This window comes from Eubalaena glacialis, chromosome 7 (assembly GCF_028564815.1).
Source record: "Eubalaena glacialis isolate mEubGla1 chromosome 7, mEubGla1.1.hap2.+ XY, whole genome shotgun sequence".
NCBI lineage: Eukaryota > Metazoa > Chordata > Mammalia > Artiodactyla > Balaenidae > Eubalaena > Eubalaena glacialis.
Window position 1 is genome coordinate 94,590,456 of NC_083722.1, and position 16,638 is coordinate 94,607,093.

The following is a 16,638-nucleotide window of genomic DNA, read 5'->3' on the forward strand; positions in this document are numbered from 1 at the left end:
CCTGACACATGCCCCCCCAGAAGGATTCTTCTTCCCTGATGTGTTCATCAAGACAGTTTGGCAAGTGACAAAAACAATTCAAACCAAGTTGAACGAAACGAGAAACGTAGGGGCAGGGTCCCTAGAATTCCTCTTTGGCTTTCTTCAATTTGGCCCTCTCTTGCTTCAAGGCTTCTTGGCTTTCCACAGTCCCAGGGAAAGTATGAGTGCCTTCCTTTAGCCTGTAATTCCCTGAGCGACCTGGCCCCTGGTTTTCACTCCAACCTCATTTTGAGGCTTCCTCTCCCTCCTCCGGGCCTTTGCACATGCTGTGCCCACCAAGAACTTCCCCAGGTTCTTCCATAGCTGGCTCATTCTCACCATGCAGGCTTCAGCTCAAATATCACCTCTTCAGAGAGGCCTTTCCTGTCCACTCCAACTTAGGTAGCCCCTAACCTCTCCCCTCGCCTCGCCCGGCTGCATTTCCTTATCACAGTCTGGAAGGACCTTATTATCTATGTGCTCCCATGCTTGTTGTCTATCTCCCCATGAGAACGTCCACTGGATAAGGCTCTGCATTGTTTACTGCGGTATCCCTGACACCCAGCACTGTTCCCGCCGTGAACGAGCACTCCATAAATAGCTGTGGAACGAGCGAGCACACGGTTGACAATCACTTCATGCTTTATCGAGTCGAGACTCCTCTGCCTCAAATGCAACATCTCACCACCAACCAGACCCTCTTGCTTCTCTCAGAGGGAAGCCACCCCCCCCAGCCGGCTCTGCAAGCCAGTCCCTCTTGGTTCCTCCCTCCCACGCCCACCCACCCACCCACCCATCCCCACGTCCTGCCAACTCTACCCCTCACCTCTCAAAGCCGAACGCCTCTCCCTGTCTCTACCACCACCCTCCAGGCCCAGCTCCTGTCTCTCCCCTCGGGGCGCCTGCTGCAGCTTGCCAGGACCTCTCCCGGAATCCCTTCTTGCCCCAGTCCAACCTGATCCCCTCAGCACAACTTTGATTCTGTCAACCTCTGCTGAAAAACTACCAACAGCATCACCCGGGACGCCAGGAGGAAGCTCAGCTGTCTTCCCGTGGGCCACAGGCTCTGCAGGCCTGCCCTGTGAGCCCATCTGTGCCTTCCTGCCCCTCTTTCTGCTCCAGCCCCAGGTTGCCTGGGACCCCCAGCTTAACAGAGCACTCACCAGTGTTGGTTCACACACTTCTCCTGGGGCTACTGGATCAAGTCTGCCCTCCTCTAAGCTCATCGGGGCAGGTACCTTACCTGGCTTTCCAGGCTCAGCCCAGCCCCATTTCTGGCCTTAGGGCTGCTTAATAAATATCGGTAAATGCATGGATGAATCAATGCAGTTGAGTACCTACTATGTGTCAGACATGAAGCTAAAAATGTAAATATGTTATTTCATTTTCTCAGGAATCTTTTTTTTTTGGTCACGCCACATGGCTCGTGGGATCTTAGCTCCCCGACCAGGGATCGAACCCAGGCCCTGGCTGTGAAAGCGCCAAGTCCTAACCGGTGGACTGCCAGGGAATTCCCTCAGCAATCTTTCAAAGTAAGCAGTGTTATGTTCGATTAAACACATGAGAATGAATGAATGAATGAATGAATGAATGAACGAACGAACTTCTAAATGAGGGCAGGGGCACAATACCCAAAAGCGTACAGAAGCCAGGAAGGAATGTACTTAGTGAGCGGCACCCAGTAAGAGGCACCAGTGGATAGACAGGATCACGGCAAATGAAGCACCATGGCATCCTTAGGAGTTGAATTGTGTCCGCTCAAAATTCATGTGTTGAATTGTACCCCCAGGACCTCAGAATGTGACCTTATTAGGAGACAGAGTCCTTGCAGATGATGAAGTTAAAATGAAGTTGTTAGGCTGGTCCTAACCCAGTATGACTGGTGTCTTTATAAAAAGGGGAAATCTGGACACAGAGGGACTGACACACATTGAGGGAAGATGACACAAAGAGACACTGGGAGAAGACGGCCACCTGCAAGGCAAGGAGACAGGCCAGGAACAGGCTCTTCCCTCACAGACCTTGGAGGAAATGCTGTCAATACCTTGACATTGGTTTTGCAACCCCGAGGAACTGTGAGATTTCTATTGTTAATCCACCCGGTCTGGGGTACTTTATTACGGCAGCCCTAGCAAGCTAATACAGCACAAATGGCATCCACATGCAACAACACTTTTCAACTCCTGGGGGCCAAATAAGACTTGTCCGGAGGCCGCATTCTGCCCAGGAGGGCGCAGGTGGCAACTCCTACAGCCTGTCGGGTCCCCAGAGCACACTGTCCCCAGGGAATCGGCTCTGGGGGAAACTGAGGTCAAATGGATCAAATGGGAGTTCAATTATGGCTTGGAGACAAGTCCGCGAGGTCACAGATTAAATGAGGGCAGACACTGGAACCGGGGCCCCGGGCGCCAGAAGCTGTGCAGCCGTTCCCACACAGAGCCAGGCCAGGCCCAACCCGTTTGTCAAGTACAGGAGAAAACCCGAATTAAAGGAAAGAGATAGACTGGACCAGAGACGTGCCTCTCGACCAGTACCCGCAGCATACGGTAATCAATACTCTATAAAGCACACTGGAACTGCTGTTTACAAGTATCTGTTAATTATTAAAATTGAATCTATTTTTTCTCCCCTCCATTTAGTTGAGAAATCTCACGTTACACAGAAAGGTTAATTACAAACCGACTTCCAAGAACCCTTTGTTGGAAGCTTCTGTTTCATTTTCTCCAAGATGAATCCTTGAACTCCACATTTGGAAATGCAGACGCAGGCCAGCTTAGTGAAATCGTTTCCTCATTCTAGCAGCCCCCAGCTGTAGCCAACCTCTCAGATGGCCTGATGCAGCTGGGATTAACCAGAAACCACTTCAAACCCCCCCCCGCCAAACCGTCTAAAATGTGGTTTTGTTGCTTTTTCCATTGAGACTGAAGACCACCATGTTTTCAACATGTTATCCTGGTTGCAAAAGGAAGAGGGTCTCCAGTTCTGGGACCACAGTGAGAGACATACAATATCCCAGTGGCTACATCAATTAGGTCTGTTTGCTCCTGGCCTTGGGGAAGGTAAATGGCCTGTTACTTGGCAGGTAATGCATACCACATGGCATTCCTCAGCCTCGAGGAAGCCGGAGAGGCCTCATTTGCCTAGCGAGAACTGGAACGGTGCAGTAGGGAGCAGGCCCCCAGCACCAAGGCTCAGCCCTTCCCCACCATTAGCCGTGCCAGTGAGCTTCCCTGCTCACCATGAGCCCTTTGCAGCCTTCCCAAATTCACTTCTCTCCAGCCATGCCTGGAAATCTCCTTGTAGCAGGTGGGGTGGTACCACCCACCGCCTACACTCTCTGCCTGGCCAGTACTGAGTGTTATCGGGTTGAGGAAGTTGTCTTCCTTTCCTAGTTTGTTGAGTGTTTTCATCATGAAGGTAAAAGTTAGTTTTAAAAAGAGACCTTGAGGCTTTCGCATAGAGATGGAGCATTGTACACACATATCATTTTGTTCCCTCTTGGCGTACCATCTAAACTAGGGTTGAGGTTTTGGTTAGGGTTTGGGGGAGGGGGGTATTTTTTGTTTGGCTGGTTTTTTGTTTCAGCAAAAAAACAAAAACAAAAACCCGAAAAACAAAACAAACAAACAAACACAAGTCTGGGAGAATGAAGAGGAGACAACAATAAGAAAAGATTTTAAGCTGGGAAATAGATGGGTAGATAGCCACTGCCTTAAGAAAGCCAAATCTTAAGCCAAGTTGTAAAAACCACCAATCAACCAAATCTTTCAAAAGGTCAGGAATTTGTTCCTCATGTAACTCTAGAAGTCGAGGTGAAGGGTAGGGCTGACTGAATAAGGAGAACTGGTTAAAGCTGTTAAAGAAGTGGGTGGTTTCCCAGATGGGCTCGCTGGGCCCACCTCTCACTCCTGGAGGCAGGGTGCCCGTTCCTCCCCGACTCCACCCTAGAATGAAGGTTTACTCCCCCAAGAAGGTGAAGCAGACGATGCATGGCTTTACCTGATGGAGACTGAGGCCCCAGACTGTTCCCGGTCGGTCTTTACTTCCAGACAGGAATTTGGAAGGGTCTGAGACTCCTGAGGTGGGCAGACCTAAAGACATTTACATTCAGCGTTTCCCAAAAAGCAGCCCCAGCACATCCCTCAACAGATAACAAGCTCTGCTCTCGGTTTGGTGTTTCAGCCTTTCAGCCCGCCCCTCTTCAACAGGAGACACCTGAGGAAAGCCTTTAACCGGGCATAAAACAAGGACCTTAACAATAGAGACTACTTCTGGGGAAAAAAACTTTAAATCGTCATTAATTTTCTCAGAGAGATGAGAGAATATACTACAGGCATGATATAAGAAGAGGATGTGACAAAAAGAAAATATACAGAGAACAACAACAACAACAAAAGGCTCTTGGAAATCAGAAACATGACAGAAGACATGAGCTTAATAGAAGAACTGGAAGGCAAAGATGAGATGCACTAGTTTCCGGGAGCTGCTGTAATAAAGTACCACAAACTGGGTGGCTTAAAGCTACATAAACGTATTGTCTCACAGTTCTGGAGGCTGCAAGTCCAAAATGAAGAAGTTGGCAAGGGTTGGGTCTTTCTGAGGACTGTCAAGGGAGAGTCTGTTTCTTGCCTTCCTCCTCACTTCTGCTGGTTTGCTGGCAACCTTTGGCATTTCTTGGCTTGTAGAAGCATCACTCCAATCTCTGCCTTCATTTCCATGTGGCATTCTCCCTATGTGCATGTCTGTCTCTATGTCCAAATTTCCCCTTTTATAAAGACACCAGTCATATTGGATTATGGCCCATCCTACTGACCTCATTTTAACCCAATCCTCTGCAAAGACCTTATTTCCAGATAAGGCCACATTCACAGACACCGGGGTTATCCACATCTTTTGTGGGGACATAATTCAACCCATAGCATGAGGATGTTTCTTTCTAAGAAAAACAAGAACATAAAAAGATAGAACACAAAAGAGAAATCACAAGAAAATCACAGGAGGTGATTCTCTGAATATCTGAATAACAGGAGTTCCAGCAAGAAAACGGAGAGTAAATGAACGGAAGTCATAAGCAAAATATTTCAAGGAAATTTCTGAACACTGAATGACTTGAATTTGGGGATTGAGAGGGTCCACTGGGCATTCGGCAGAGTGGTGAAAAGAGACCCACACCAAAGAGCACAGCCATGAAATATCAGCGCGCTGGGGACACAGAAAAGTTCTTTAAGTGTCTAGAGAGAAAAAATCGGTCCCATGCACAGGTCAGGAACCAGAGGGCTTTAGGCTTCTCATGAGCATCAGATCACCAGGCTGTGAGGAAGGAAAATGACTTCCAACCCAGCGATTGTGCCAGGCAGGTGTGAAGGAAGAATAAACATGTCATTGGTCTGGAAAGGACTCAAAGAATATGCCTCCTACACATACACTCTTTCTCAGGAAGCTACTGGAGGATGAGCTCCGCCAAAATGAGGGAGTAAAGCAAGAAAGAGGAGGACTGAGGTGATCTACACAATCAGCCCCCGAATTCTCAGGCCTTTAGACTCAGACTGAATCAAGTCACCAGTTTTTCTGTTTCTCCAGCTGGCAGATGGCAGATTGTGGGACTTCTTGGTCTCCATAACCATGTGAGCCAATTTCTATAAAAAATCTCTCTCTCTAGATAGGTAGATATATATAGATATACATATCTCTCATCTATCTATCTATCTATCTATCTATCTATCTATCTATCTATCTATCTATCTATCTACAGTTGACCCTTGAACAACACGGTTTGAACTAGTCAGGTGCACTTATATGCGGATTTTTTTCAATAAATAGATACAACAACACTACACGATCTGCAATTGGTTGACTCTCTGGTCGGTTGAATCTGCAGATGCAGAACCACAGATACAGAGGACCGACTGTGAGTTATACTTGGATTTTTTACTGCATGGGGAGGAGGTCTGCATCCCTAACCCTCTCGTGTTGTTCAAGGGTCAACTGTACATCTCCTATTGGTTCTTTTCTCTGGAGAACCCTAACTAATACAGAATGGCTTAAATAAAAGAGAAGTTTATGTCTCACCTGTGAGAGGTCAGGAGCTGGGCAGGGCATCCGGGCTGCTATCTTTCAGCTCTTGTTATCCTTACTGTGTAGCTTCCATCCTTAAGGTGACCTCATAGGCCGAGATGACCGAGGTGCAGCCATCACATTCAAGTTCCGAGCTGAAAGCTTGAGGAATCAGGCAAAGCACAAGGATGCTTGCCTCCCTTTCATCATTCAAGGACATTAAGGGTCTTTACTGCATAACTGGGAGATGTTATTGCTCTTATATTCACTTACGGCCCTTCTGATCAGACAGGCCTGGGCTCGGGCTGGCTGTGCCCTTTGTGACAGAGTGAGGGTTGTCAAGACGTAAGGACAGTTCTGTTTGTGTATGGTCCACAGCAGTGGTTTAGTGGGAGGCCAGATGAGACTGTCATTTCCAGGGTGGGCTGACATCTGACAAATAAAGAGAAAAGCAGCCAAGCCATCCAAACAAAACTCAGGAAATAAAATGTTAAGTCTTCCAACATGACGGTGGGAGGCTGGCCACCATCCCGGCTCCTCCCACAGGGCCTGCTGCTTCTTGGGATGCAAGCTCCCGGCAGGACTGGTGGCCCTGGAGTGGGAGAGCCTGTTCTCCACGAGAATTGTAAGGCGAAGCCAGAACCTTCCTTGCGGGGAGGAGTGGGGAAGGGGGTGAGGATATCGGCTAGCCGCTGTCCTGGGACTATGTCCTTTACCACCAGACAGCAGCAGAGTCAATGCTGGGCTTTGTGAGGGGGGATGGCTTCACAGCAGCAGAGACCGGCTAAGAACAGAGAGAAGTTACGGGCCGGCTTTCACGTGGTTGAGTGCCAGGCTTTTTAGAGGAACTCAGGCGGATGTGTGAGAGAAGGCCCTGGCTCTATCTGCCGACTGCCAGAGACTAGAAAACGCCCGTAGCAGGGCCTTGGAACCCACGCCTTGTCAAATATATATTTACCGCCTTCTCCATCCCCTCTTCAGACTAAGCTCTGTGCGGTTGGGAGCAGGAAAATAGCAGGCTTCCTCAAACTTTTCAACAGAAGCACCCGTCAAGGCAGCAGAGTATACGGAGAATGTGAAATTTCTTTGAGGTCCTGCGTTTTACTGTGAAAATTCACGCTGAAGTAGTATGTCACCACCCCCTAGGCTTCCGGAATCGATCTTGTCAATTTCGCTCCTCCTGTGTGCCAGGCGGCCTGCCCCCGCCCCTCACTCCCCTCCAGCAGCACCAGCCTTTCCCAGGCAGCGGTGCCCGGGAGCGGGGGGGCCCGGCTCCGGCAGAGCGGGGCTCACGCTGGGCCCGCCAGCCCAGCACACCTCCCTCCAGTGGCAGCCGACTCTCTTAAGCAAAATCTTCAGATGTCTGGGTCGCTGGGCGGTGGGGATTTTCGCAGGCACTGAAGTGGATGGTCCCCGCCGAGAGGCTGCCAGCATCTCACCTGCTGTCAGGAAGAAAGGCTTCTGGTGTCCAGGGAGTCAAGAACGACTCACTTAAGCAGAAGTGTGGCTAAGATGAGAGAGGATCCAAAAGCACGGCTGACAGCCGGAGCAGACTGTTAAATCCTCCCTGGTAAGTGACGGTGGACAACCCCACAGGGAGGGGAGCCGGCACCCCGCCAAGGCCACGGTGCTGGCACGCAGATGTTCCAGGAGGATTTCCCCATCTGCAATTACAGCGCCAGAACCTTCCCTCTTCTGTGGTGGCAGTTCCGGTTTACAGCTCTGAATGGTCCTATCTCTGCAACTAATTGGTACCTGAAGGTGAGATGAGCAATCCCCTTGCAAAGCTACTGTGGTTCCAAATGTGGCCTCCATGGTGGGAAGTGGCAGATAGAGAGAAAGACAGACAGATAGATAAAGGAAATATTCAAAAACAAGACAATCACAAAACAAAACAAACCCTTCTCATTCATTCCTGGTGTTAACATCAGTGAAGCATCAGAATGAACGTTCGGGAAAAGTTGTGCTCTCCATTATTAGAAACATAGCAAAATGCAACCAACGACGGGGCCACTGGCCCATGGCCCCTGGGAGCAGAGGACAGGGCAGGAGAAGTTTGCTTCAGAAGTGAGGAAAATGAGCCTGAGGAGGCTGACTTGCCCAAGGTCACCCAGTCAGGTGGAGGTGGGAGTCTCACCCAGTTCTGGCTCCAAAGGTGTATCCTGTTTCCAGGAATCACATCCGTTTGGTGTTCTGCCCTGTCATCTGAGAGTCCCCGAGTTGGCAGAACCGCTGTGACAGCCTGGGCAGGTCCTGGTCCAGCCTACATGGCGGGCCGCTGATCTGGCACTCAAAGCGACAGTGCTCAAGGTCGGCCTCCTCCTCTGGTCCCGTTGTGAACTGTGTTAAGAGTTGGTGTTGGATATTTTGTTCTCTTCTTTCCTGACTCCCTCAAGCCTCTCAGCTGCCTACTGCTTGGAATCCCTATGGCTCCAGCAAGTGCTCCACAACTGAACGGTTGATTCAAAACTGCCTTGTAGGGTTCCCCGATTGCTTTGGGTGGGTTTGGTCCAGGGCAGGAAGGGCAAATGAGTTTTGCCTCACAGGAACGTCGGGTAAGGATGCCTGGAGAGCTGTGTTGAGGTTTCAGAGGCTGAACTCAGCTGAAAAACAGTACTGTGATCGATCTGTGATGCCTGGCACAAGCTCGAGGTGGGGAGAACAGGGTGGGTGGTCCAGGTCAAAAGCACCTGCAGGAATGGGCCAATTTCAGCCCGTGCCCTTGTCTCCACACACTCTACCCCATTCGCTGTTTTTCAGAACCACGGTGGATGTGTAACCGGGCACTGGATGCCTTACAGCTGGCTTCCGCCCCAGCCTTGCGGTTTATGCCTGGAGAGAAGGCAGGTTGACCAGACAGAACACAACAGCTGGATGCCTACTTTCACTCTAGGGTCTACCCAGATCTGAGCCCCCTCCCTTCAATCTCTCCAGACATGGCCTACGATCTTTTTTAGAAAAATCAGAGCCTTCCCTGCAGTATTCAGTGGTTCATTTCCACTGCGCCTACAGAGCCCAGGCTGCCAGGATGAAGGCTGTCCTTTCCTGACAAACGTCATTAAGGGCAGCCAGATTAGAACCTGGCTTCTCTTGATGATTAACAAACAAGACCTTGATCAAGAGTTTTTAAGCCTAACATGACAATGGCTCTGAAGCTTTCCTTGCTATGATGTTAAAATTTCAGAGGAGCGCTTCAGAACTGCTGGGAGGTCAAGGATGAAACAGATGCAGGGCCTCCCTGAGAGCCCTCTTCTTCTCCTCGCTGCCCTTGTTTCCATGTTACAGGACAAGGAAAGCAGAGCACGGCCTGGTTACTTCCCGGCTGAACACATCATCCTACCCTTGACCAAGATTAATTCAGCAAGAGCTTCTTACCTCAATGGTGTCACACCCCGGCCACAGTATTCCTCAGTAGGGGTCTGGACATGTGGTATCAAGGCTGGGGTTTAGCTAAAGACATGAGGGAAGAAGCCTTCACCTCCCTTCTCATCTTCACAACCGGAAGGAATCCACTCTTCCTAAAAGACATCCTTGCACTTTCACTGTAGGGGCCAACATCTTGCTGTACACCTCCATCTGGTGTGGGAAGCAGCCTCCGTTCTCCTCAAAAGGTGGTGCCAGTGCCACTGGCAGCAGGGACCCTCAAAAAGGACTCCTCAGGTATCAAGGAAAGCTGACGGGTCGAGGTACAGCCCATCACTTATCTGAGAGCCCTGGGAAACATCAGAGACACCACTTGCTCCCTGCTCTTCGATCCTTCCAGGTCCTTTCCAAGACTCCCGAGGAGCCAGGAGCAAAGACAAAAAAGAATGAAGTTTGCTAAGTTTTCTTTTACCAGGACAAACCCATTTTCCAATTACAGTCCTGCACCATTTATACTCTCCTCCTCTCCGTGCTAGTTCAAGTGCAGACTCAGGCCAAAGAACAGTAATCACAGATGACTCTTTCAAGTGCTGTAAGTGACTTCCACATTCTTTGGAAGTGACTGTCTCGGCAGCAGTCTCCCTAGCACGGGGCAATAAGCCGGCTTTGCTTGTGGGGCTTTTAGGTTTGACACTGCATTTCCCTTACATCAGAGTCACAATTTACCTAACTGCAGTTGGCCAGAAACGGGTTGTCTTCTGAGGGTTTTCAGTCATGCACTGAATTAATCGTTACCCATCATCTCCACTTCCTTCCTTAAATCATTGCAACCTACCTCAAAGGATGCATTTACAGACACTAGCTCGCTTTCTTCCAAAGTTCGGCCATTCTTTGGTTCCATTATATTTTCTGCTGCAGCTCTGACCCGTGCACTGAGACACCCCAGTCAACTTCAGCATCTGATAAACTCAAGTTCTTGGCCTCCTGTTCTACTGGAAATATTACACAAGTGAAAAATCTGAGTACAAAAAGTTAACTTTTCCTACGGGCTAAAGTCTACACAGACAAAAATAAAGATTTCAATGTAAATTTTACTATTTTATTTGTGAAAAAACTACAAGCAGAATTCATAAATAGACATTTCTATTTAAAGCAGGAAAACGATAAAGTGGCTTCTAATAACATAGTCGTGCACATGCCAGTAACAGGAATATATTAACATCTTTTATTTGCTAGACAAAGAGCAGTGTCCAATATAAATTTCCCCCAAACATTTAACACCTGTGAATTTCTGACCAGTTCACAAAATCACTGACACTTTAGCATGAAGGAAAAAAACAAACCTAACAGACTGTCAGCTCTAAAGACGTTACAGAGCAGGAACTTCCAAAAGCGTTATACAAGCTGTCTTTCTGGGCAAATGAAAAATATAGCTCGTATAATACATTAACAAAAATTCACAAGGTAAGATTATGTTTTGACATACTTAACAAGCATTCTCTATTTGTCTCCAACAAACAAAGCTAAGGAAATAATGTAACCATCTTTACACAGTAAATTAAGGTTACAAGTCATACACAAGAACAGAACTGCTTGCGCATTAAAAACTGTTCAGCTCCATTGTCATACTCTAAATGTTGGCTCTTAAACCATTTTCGGTTACATACAAGCAAAGGTTATTATATATTCAGCAATTAATAAATTTTCAATAATTTAAGATACGGTAGCTTAAAAAAGTAGACTGAGAATGGTCTTGATAAGGCAGGTGAAACATCTTAGTGGAACTAAACTCACAGAAGCTTCTGCCAATGTTTTGAATATCCAGATTGAAACTGAAAGATTTTGATTAAAATTTTTTGTGGGTGTCAAGATGCCTTTACCTTATTATTACTATTATTATTTTTTGAACTGCATGACTCAAGCAGAGCAGGTCAGATAAGCTCTGTGCGCGCGCGCACGCACGAGTGTGAAGAATTGTGTGGTATTAAAACAAATGGAAACTTGCAAGCGTTAACACTGTGCTTTTGTTTGTTTCGTTTTTATAACCTGCTTACTGTGCCGCTGAATACCAAGTATTTCTGGTCCTCTTTTAATAGGTATCTTTATCATCTACACTAGTGTTTTCACACACTGCCTACTAATTGTAGGGCAGACTGCAAATGCAGAAAGTTACAGGAATTCCATTTCCAGAATACATGCCTGAGGGATGTCATCAATTTCGGAAATCAAAAGCCTAAAGTACCTACCACCTCACCACCATAACAGAATACACAACAGCAGCTAAAGGATGGGCCCAAGAACATCTGATTGCTGAGAGCAGTCCCACCGTGCGCTGCAGTTTCTACCAAAACGGCCATTTCATCCTCTCACCTGTTCTAAAGCAATCCTCCCTTCCTTCACCCCTCCCCATTCTTTAATTTATCACGGAGGCAAAACTGAAAAACCAAGACATTGGCAATGAATCAATTAGCAGCCTCTGAGTAGCTGGTGAACCAGCTTTTCCCACTAATCTCGGGGTCCAATCACTTTACATGAAACTAATTTTGAAAAAGTACACAGTGTTTCTGAACAAAGTGCAAACCAACACTTACTGGTTCCAAAAGCAGTGCAACCCACATGAGTTTGGTGACGTTTAAATTTTTTTAAAAAGTTAATTAAAAAACTTAGCAATTCCTTACACCTCTGGAAAATAAATATGGCTGAGTAATTCACCCTCCCTGAGACCCTTAATAAAAGGAATATTAAAACTTTAGAAGGAATGTCTTTGCAATACTCCACTAATATTAAAATGTGGATTTAAAATTCATAGTCAAATCACTATGTATTCTATATCCTGATGCTTATAGAAAGCATCTGATATCCTTTGGTTCATTAATAAATACTTTAAAAATGTATTTAAAAAGGTAAGTATAGCTTGCATCCCAGATACAAGCAGTATTTTAAAAAGAGGGGGAACATTGTCCATGCATTTGAGAACAGGACCACAGCAACAAATGGCACTGCTTTATCATCTATACCTTTGAGAACAGAATTTAAATGATGGTACATTAGTGACTAAGGAATAGTTTTAATGTAAATGTGAAAGGAGCCTTCCTGTTGGCTACTCAAATCAAGCTGTTAATTTTTCTGTTTACTTGTTGCCTCCACAGACAGAAGTTACTTCTATTCTTAAGCAGACCAGGTTTTTCACACCAAAATGCGGTGTTTCATTACTAATCTGCTGCCCTCCCGGAAGTACCGTCAAATAAAGGAAGGTGACATCAAGTTCCCATGCTTGAAATGACTCTCAAGTCTATGAACTCTGCGGATATGAATGTAAGAGTCAAAGAGAAGACAGACCCTAAATCTAAACAAAGCAAAACAGAACATTTTTAAAATGAGGAGGGGTGGATTCATATTAGCGGTCTTTTTCCCCCCCCTTTTTTTGTTTGTTTTTGCAAGACAGTTTTAAAAAAGAGAGAGTGAAAAGAATCTTCTTTAAAAGAGAGTTTACTCAAGCTATCTTTATCTTGAGGAAGAAAAAGATCACAGGCTCGCAGGAAGTAGGAGCTTTCCCTGCAACTCTGGCTGCCAGCACTTCAACCATTTATTCACCACTGAGTTCCTTCCCACAGCAGGGAATTGAGACACGTCTCCCAACACTGAAAAGCTCCATGTGGGGACTGCATGTACTGGTTGATAACCTTTGTTCAGTAAAACAACAAGACTAGATTTTAGGAAAGAAAAAAGAATTCTCACAACTGAATGGGTAGGGTAAGGGAAACGAGGGGAAGTGAGGCAAACAAAGTTCGATTAAACAAAACGCCACATGCAAAGTGGAGACAGGGATTTGCTTCTTGTATGGACCAAAAATACAGGTTAGACAGTTTGAATCCTAAAACTAAGAGACAATTTATCAATTTACCTCAGACATGAGGAGAGGTCTGGAAAATGGATGGAATTCGAGTTACAGAATACCACATTTTCATGAATGCTTATGTAAGAACAGCAATGTTAACATGTAACCGTAATTTACACGAATACTTGGCATTCTGGAGCTAGTTTCGTTACTTTTGACTGATCAAAGCCCTCCCAACTAAACCACTTGTGATTTGTCAGTTGTTCCATCGCAAATGCAGGCTATCTGGAGCAGTCTTTAATTTGAGATCACATTGTTTAAAAAATATATATTTTTCTATCGTCCAGTACTCTTTAGACAGATGAGAGAGTCAAGTTCCCACGTGGGTTGGAACATACTTCACATAAGACTGATTTTAACTTAATTTCAGCACTTTCATAGAAGGGACCGTCCCAGATCTGTAACTGTTCAATGTTGAATTCACTTCACAGTGTATCAAGCACCAGCGTTGCCATGGATTGGTTTCAAATAACCCTTTATATATAATTTTATATTTATATATATATAGTTATATCAAAACTGATAGTACATAGTATAACTGGAAGAAAGAACTAAACTTAAAAGGATATGCTGAAAGGATGGAGTCTGTGAACACAATAAATAAAAGCTCCCTCCCCCTCCCACCCCACTCCCCCCCAACAAAACAAAAACAAAAACCAGTTGTAATGTACATGGAAAATTGTGCACAGCAGATTTTTTTTTTTTTATATAAAAAGTAGATTCAGGAGCACATCCAATTATAAATGATTGTTAGGAAAATCATATAAAACAATGGAATACATAAAAGTGTCAAGAGTAATCGTCAGGGTGCGAAATTCCTTGGGGGCCAGATGCCCATGGCAAGCAGAAATTATCCTGGCAGCATCACTAAGAGGTCGATGTCCACAGAAGATTCTCCAGGGGTGCGAGCGGCATGGGCAGGTGGAGGATGTGAATTTCATACCCTGATTCATAGTTTTCACAACTCCATGTGCAATTTCAGAAAGATTCATCATTCACTGCTGACATGTCGCCCTTTGGCGTGGAGGAGCGGGAGGAGCCCTTGTCTGTGCTCTCCGACCCCGAGCTGCTCTGGTTCTGCTGTTCTGACCCTGCACTGGAGGTCACTGTGGATGAGGAGGTCGAGGAGGAGCGAGTCTTTTCCTTAAAGTCTGTGATAATGACGGTGACGTTGCCCACAGTCACTGCCAACTGCTGTGCGGTGCTCCTGTCCACGTTTTTCAGCCGGGGCCTGAAAGCAACACCACAGGGGAAGAGCCCATGAAATCGGCTACGGATGCAAAGGACTTCGGGCCCAACGTCACCCCGCCACACACACAGACTGCATGTCGCTGCGGCAATGAATCTAAAACGCCAGCACGGATACCAGCGCTTACTACCAGGTCTGCTGACTAAGCGTAGCAAGAAACGAAACCGCCACCAGTTAGCAAAGCTTCGGACCACTGCAAAATTATGATCAATTTATCTTTCTCCTGTTTTGGACTCAGTCATATAAAAGCAGCTCATATCTATGTGCATGTATTTTGAAAGTTAACAGTCCCACCCCCCCAGATCTTCACCCCACCCCTTCTTAGCCTACAAACCCACAGGCACAAAAGCACCCCTGACTCTTGATTATGAGCAGGTGAATCAGGGCAGCGACGTGGTATTCCACTCTAGTTTCAAATACCTTGAGGTGTGATTCGTTTCACTGGTCTTTGTTGTAGCATTTGCAGACTGTATACTGTTCGCTTCGCTAGGAGGATCTTTCAGAATATCGGACTTTGGTCTAAATGGGGAGACAGAAAAAGAGGCATTTAAAAGACATCTTTGATTCACCTGCAAAATAATATAGTACTGTACTGAGTTACCCAAGAACTTACTTTGTTTTTTTGTTGGTATTTTTCTTGGTAACACTAGGACTAATTTCTTTATCTTTCTCGGGTTTCTCTTTGTCTTGTTTTTCAACCTTCTCCTTCTTCTCCTTTTTAGGGGGTGGTGGAGTGGCATACTGTTGGGCCACTTGCTGTGCCACCAGCTGAGAATTGATCCGAGGTTTTCTAAAACATTCAAGAAAAGATGTCTCATTATTTGCTTTTTAACTGTTTCTTTAATTTTAAAATTTTGGTCTCATAATTTTTAGGTATTTTATTACTGGTATCTGGCAACTCAAAGTAAATTATATGGTGTTTATTATTTCCAGATAGTACGGTTAAGTCCATAAAACTTTTCCTCTTTCAAATCCACTCTCCGTACATCTACCTTTAATGACATAAACACATGTGCTCACACAAACATACACATCCCTGCGCAGTCAAGACTTTCAGCCAATAAAACATGGCGCTGCTTCTAAGAGTGCTGAGAACACTACTTCTTTCGAGCTGTCAAGATTATACTGACTGACAGCTTTCAAATACTCCTGCTGCAGAGGGTTAATCTCATTTTATTAAATGGACACTGGTAATCCTTTGAAAAGAGAATGAAATTAGAAGTGTGACATTCACTCCTCAATCTAATTATTCCGACTTGGTCTGCTCCCCTGCTGCTCTGCGACTGGCACAGACAACACGTATAGAGCAATAAAAGGTAACTGTGGTTCATACGAGCTTCCAAGGGGGTGAAGACAGTCACTACAAAAAAATCTTAGACAAGTGATACATTCATTGTGCCATCAACCATTATGTCTGCACCAGTCTCCAACTGACACTGGCTCTTAACACTATTGTTTACAAATTCTAAACGGTGCCAAACGCTTCTCACAATGCATAACCATTCGGACCCAAATGGTAAAGGGACAAAGGAAAACCTAGGCACTATTTCTATACAATATTAATTTTCAAAGACATTAGCATCTAGATCGACATTTACAATATAATAAATTCTCCAAGTACAAGGTAGAAAACACGTATCTAAGTGGGTCATTAATGAGGTGAAGCAACCACCTGCCATGATGTAATGATCCCCTTCAGACCCTACATCCCCCTCTGTTCCCAACGATGGAGGCACTGGCCAGAGAAAAATAACTGGACAGACAAGGTCTGCCTCATCAATGAGGGAGCCAGTGGTGGAAGAACGGAAATGGAAAAAAATTTAAAAAAAGCCTACGAAAAACAAAACAAAAGTTTCTTTCTTAAATAATTCCGCCATTTTTTTTTTCAAGAAAACAAACAAAAAGAGTTGCTAGATACAGGACACGCTGGCTCCTAAGTTAAGCACAGTTATTGAAGCGCCTCTTGGGAGGAGGTGTGATGTGGCGAAGAAGAAATACAGGACAAGGAGGGGACAGACACCTACTCCTTGACTTCATCAAGGCCAGCCTGCTA

At 45.8% G+C, this 16,638-nt stretch overlaps 1 protein-coding gene across 1 annotated transcript in view; it reads right to left on the bottom strand.

Moving 5' to 3' along the window:
• Positions 1–13,996: 13,996 nt before the first annotated feature.
• The window catches only part of RYBP (RING1 and YY1 binding protein), a 70,140-nt gene continuing 67,498 nt past the window's right edge, over positions 13,997–16,638 (bottom strand). The window contains exons 3-5 of the mRNA XM_061197154.1: positions 15,199–15,375; positions 15,006–15,104; positions 13,997–14,567 (exon numbers count right to left, since the gene is read on the bottom strand). Coding sequence (XP_061053137.1) covers positions 14,315–14,567; positions 15,006–15,104; positions 15,199–15,375 — 529 coding nt within the window. The 3' untranslated portion in view covers positions 13,997–14,314. The remainder of the gene's footprint in view (positions 14,568–15,005; positions 15,105–15,198; positions 15,376–16,638) is intronic.